This window comes from Neltuma alba, unplaced genomic scaffold, assembly GCF_004799145.2.
Source record: "Neltuma alba isolate B1F8T4 unplaced genomic scaffold, ASM479914v2 tig00004954_pilon, whole genome shotgun sequence".
Taxonomy (NCBI): Eukaryota; Viridiplantae; Streptophyta; class Magnoliopsida; order Fabales; family Fabaceae; genus Neltuma; species Neltuma alba.
Genome location: NW_021633927.1, coordinates 71,866 through 74,597, shown reverse-complemented (window position 1 = coordinate 74,597; position 2,732 = coordinate 71,866). Strand labels below are relative to the sequence as shown.

The following is a 2,732-nucleotide window of genomic DNA, read 5'->3' as shown; positions in this document are numbered from 1 at the left end:
CACAATTAATATAATAATAATAATAACTAAAGAAAATTCCTTATTCCACTAATTTCTACTCGTTAGGTTTCATTAATAAGGTAGGAAGAAAATATTTTTTTTTATCCTATTATGAGTTACATCACTAAATTTTCAACATAGATGTACAATTTTATTCTTTATTTATTATTATGTAGACTTTTTTTTCATGATATATAATGTATATTAAATTAGGGTAGGGTTGGAAAGTTTTTAAATCTTAAGCATGGATAATGAGATTTAATATTTTTCTTGATTTTGCTGTAACATATTGAAAGTAATTTAAAAATTAGTCTAGATATGTATGTGGGTCCATCTTTCATCATATATTCATCTGGCCTTTATTTATACATGCTTCACAGTTTATACAAATAAAAAAATCTTAAATTCCAATAACAATGCCTTAAAATATAACAACTTTTCAACCTTACTTATATTCAACATATGCACTTTTAAAAAAAAAAATAATAACAATATATACACTATAATAAATGAAAGACAAAATAGTACATTAATTCATGTTAAAAATTTAATGATGTGACTTGTAAATAGAACAAAAAAAGTATTCTCTCCCTACCTTACAAATAAGACCAAAGGAGTACTTATTTATTATTTTAATTTGTCAATAGATGCCATTTGCAAGAAAAATCTATCAAAAGGATAATTAAGTAATTTCCGAATATCCCAAATCACCTATAAATTTCTGGTTGATGAACTCTTGGACATGCACTTCAGAATCTTCATTTGGGTGCTTTACTTCATATTTCTTAGCATCAATGGCAAACAAGACTTGGGTGGTAAGTGTGGTGTTCTGCTTCTTGTTCTCTTTTGTTCACATTACAAAGGCAGGTCAAGACAGAGTCGCCAAAGCTAAGGAACTTGAGGCCGCCAAGCTTTTGAATAAGATGAACAAATCAGCGGTTAAGTCTCTTAAGGTATTGTATGATTCATCTTCTTCGACTAGTTTTGATTGTGACATTTAATTATGCACTTTGGCGGTTAATCAAGAAATTTGTAGCATCATTTGTTCTTCTGAGTTTCGATTAAGAAGAAATTATGTTTGGGGTTTATGATTTATTATTGTTTTGGTTAACAGTTGGCGTTAAAAAAAACGCAGAGTCCTGATGGTGACATAATTGACTGCGTCCATATTTTACATCAGCCAGCTTTCGATCATCCCAAACTGAAAAATCACAAAATTCAGGTAAAACATATTAATTTACTATTATGTTTTATTATTGGATTTTCAAACTGTAACTCAATTCTGAGGCCAATTATTGGGTATTCAATGAAGATGAGGCCAACATTTCTTCCAAAAGGAAGGCCTTCAGAATCAAAGAAAATTGCTCAGTTGTGGCACCCAAGTGGAAGTTGTCCTGAAGGAACAATTCCTATAAGAAGAACAATAAAAGATGACATAACGAGGGCAGGCTCTTTCCAACGATTTGGGATGAAGGATAGCAACACCATCCCTAATTTGTCTGAATCACTATATTCTCCCGGAAGCAACCATGAGGTACTTTATGATAATATTGGAAATGTTGGAACTGTAAAATATTTAATGTGCATGTCGTGGAAAACCTTATATTGTTTGATGTTTGCTAATTAAGAAACCTTGCCTTGTGTATAAGCACTGGCTAATGGTGTTGGATTTTAATCCAATATAAGACCTCAAATATTTTGTCTTTCTAGTTATCATTTTTTCTCCAAATTAATTATCTAACTTATAAATTAAATAATGTTACATAGGGATATTTATAGAGATCAGGTCATATTTGTTATAATTAATTAACTTATTCAACTTTCTTGATTTATCCAAATTAGTTGAGTGGCTCTAATGTCAAGAACCAAAGGAAGTAGTATAGTTTTGTTGCAGTGGTAAAGATCTTTTGAGTGTTCTCAAAGACATTAAATATATATACGTATATTACACTTCCCATAAAGAAGCTTGCATTGTTTTGTGTGATTTGCATATTAGATATACTTTTCTTGATATTTGATGGTTTGGGTGGCCCCAGTATGCCACAACAGAAGTGAAGAAAGATAAATATTATGGAGCCAAGGCTGAGTTCAACCCAGTTAGAAGTTGAGGGACTGAGTCTCATAATTGAGTTAAAAGTTGAGGGATCAAAAGATTAATTTCTCTTTTTTTAAATGAGTGAGAAATGTTTTATTAAATTTTGAAACATTTCTGAAATATAATAGTTGTCGCCACTCAACATTAAAAAATTGAGAAAATTGTTTAAAAGGATCTGCTCCGCAAATTTTTGTATAAAAGGACCTGAAAATCATTTTAAGATCAATAATATCCTTTAGGGCAAATAGATATGAGGATGAAATGATGAAATTGTCATTAAATGAAAAACACTACATATAAATTTCATAATATGATCACAAGTTTTTCCTGAAACATAGAACTTTTCCAAATAGTGAAACAATGTTTCCAGAAAACATGTTAATAGAAGAAAATTTTAAGAACACTGGAGAAGCATACATACTATTGAAGAAGACTTACATATAAGACAAGTTGGAAACACGATTCCTTTAGTGGTCATGGAGAAAAATACATACATTTGACAATTGAAAACATGCGTAGAGTGAAAGAAAGATTACGCAAAGGGGAAGACAATTTGTTACATACATTGTTATATATCTCATTTTTTTTCTTTTACGAAAGCCAACACTATGTATGGTTGCCGCGTACATGGATATCA

At 30.2% G+C, this 2,732-nt stretch overlaps 1 protein-coding gene across 1 annotated transcript; it reads left to right on the top strand.

Moving 5' to 3' along the window:
- The first annotated feature begins 794 nt into the window (after positions 1–794).
- LOC114746385 (uncharacterized) lies at positions 795–2,108 on the top strand. Its single transcript, XM_028934602.1, has 4 exons — positions 795–953; positions 1,115–1,222; positions 1,313–1,534; positions 2,037–2,108. The coding sequence occupies exons 1-4, from the start codon at positions 795–797 to the stop codon at positions 2,106–2,108; spliced, it is 561 nt and encodes a 186-aa protein (XP_028790435.1).
- Positions 2,109–2,732: the final 624 nt, after the last annotated feature.